The sequence below is a fragment of the Kogia breviceps genome, chromosome 19, assembly GCF_026419965.1.
Source record: "Kogia breviceps isolate mKogBre1 chromosome 19, mKogBre1 haplotype 1, whole genome shotgun sequence".
NCBI lineage: Eukaryota > Metazoa > Chordata > Mammalia > Artiodactyla > Physeteridae > Kogia > Kogia breviceps.
The window spans coordinates 26958000-26959942 of record NC_081328.1 but is presented as its reverse complement, the minus strand read 5'-3'; the positions used below and the strand labels follow the sequence as shown (position 1 = coordinate 26959942).

Genomic DNA, 1943 nt, shown 5'->3' with positions numbered 1-1943 from the left:
GTGAACTCTACAATTTCTGCTTCTAAGCTTTGTCTATATTATCTCTTCTATCTAAAATGCCATCTCCTGTCCTACTTCCAAGCCCCCAACACATTTTTGTCCTTCTAGAAAATAGTTGCTTATCTTTCAGGACAAATCATCTCATCTTTGAAGCCTGAGTCTAAGATGAAATTGTTTATTCAACATTATGTAAATGTTTCTTGAGCCCCTTCTTAGTGCTAGGCACCCGTGTCTCTGCAGACTCCTGCACTCTAGGTGGACTTCTAGTACAGAATCTGCAATGCTTTCTTGTCCTTCATCCTCTGAGTCATTCCTGACTCCTCCTCTTCCTGTTAGGCAGCAAAGACCGAAGAGAGGTTCATGACACACTCATTTCTTTGTATTTCCAACAGGGCCTGATTAGAAGAAGGGGTTTAGTAAATCACCAGGTGAACATATACGTTGCTCTGAGCTCAGAGCAGGGAGGATTAATTTTAAAAAGTTCATACACCAAGGAGATACTAATTCAAAATTGAGAAAATAAGTGAATGAGCAGAAAAACAAATTTATAGTTAGTAGCAGCAAAGAAAGGGAACAGGAAAACAGCAAGTAGTTCTTGGGGGACCGAAACACCAAGCCATGGGACCTCAGTAACTTTGCATTGGACCAGGTCAGATTTGAGGACTGGAGATTAAACTTCTTGATGGGAAGTATGAAAGGGAATAATATTAATATTCATCATAACAGCTAACCCTACGTGCCAAGTACTGTCTCAGGTGTCTTCAGTGAATTCACCCATTTAAATACTCCAAACAGCCTGGAGGCCCTCCCACTAGTCCTGAGGCACAAACAAATGGCCCTGGTCACACAGCCAGTAAGTGAAGGAGGCAGGGTCTGAACCCCGGCTCCAAGCTTTGTCAGTCAACCACCATGCTCTACGGTTACTGTGTTCACCATATTGACTCACAGTGAGGAATGCACGTGAAGAGCTGGTACCTATAGAAATAATAAAAATCTAAAGTCTGGAAAAGTTCAGTGGTTGCCTTGAAAAGAAAGGATTTGCTAAATATAGGATAGATTTGAGCTAGTCCCATTCCTCACCTCCCCCCTGCCCACACACCATTGCACTCACTTCTTTAAACCCTTTCTCAAATGTCAATCTCTTGGGCTTCCCTGGTGGCGCAGCAGTGGAGAGTCCGCCTGCCGATGCAGGAGACACGGGGTCGTGCCCCGATCCGGGAAGATCCCACATGCCGCGGAGCGGCTGGGCCCGTGAGCCGTGACCACTGAGCCTGTGCGTCCGGAGCCTGTGCTCCGCAACGGGAGAGGCCGCAACGGTGAGAGGCCCGCCTACCGCAAAAAACAAAAACAAAAAAAACAAATGTCAATCTCTCCTAGAAGTTGCAAGGAGAGCTTCATCAGGAATGTACTTGTAACCAGCTTCACTAAGCAATGGTATTGCTGAGATTTTGCATCTGGAGACCTTGACCAAAGGTCGCCGTGGGCTTCTTACCTTAAACAGTTGCTTCACCCTCAAGGAGGATGACGAGAAAGCAGAAAGAAAGGCAGAGCTCCCACTTACATAGCCAAGCAGGACCTGTGTGCCGAGAGAATTGTAGCCACGTGGGGAAAGTTTTGTCCAGAATGTCTAGTGCTCTCTCCCCAGTATCTTTCAGCCAGCCTCACACCATTGTGCTTTTCTTCCCTAGAGGAGCACGATTCCCAAAGTGAAGGCCAGGGCCCCTTGCCCAGTGGGCCCGCGGAGCACTTTGCTGCATCACCACCAGGTGGATGGAGGACTGGGCGTCCAGGGTGGCCTCAGGAGCATACTCCTTACTGGGGTCCTTGCCTCGGCAGTCATACAGCACGCAGGAGATGAGGAAAACCAGGAGCAAGATGACGTAGCTCACAACTAGGATGATCAGGTTCAAGGTGACAGGGTCAATCTCCAGGTAAAATTCCAT

At 47.6% G+C, this 1943-nt stretch overlaps 1 protein-coding gene across 1 annotated transcript; it reads right to left on the bottom strand.

Moving 5' to 3' along the window:
* Positions 1-1661: 1661 nt before the first annotated feature.
* Positions 1662-1943, bottom strand: SMIM36 (small integral membrane protein 36). Its single transcript, XM_059048938.1, has one exon. It carries the CDS (start codon positions 1941-1943, stop codon positions 1662-1664), a length of 282 nt encoding a protein of 93 aa, XP_058904921.1.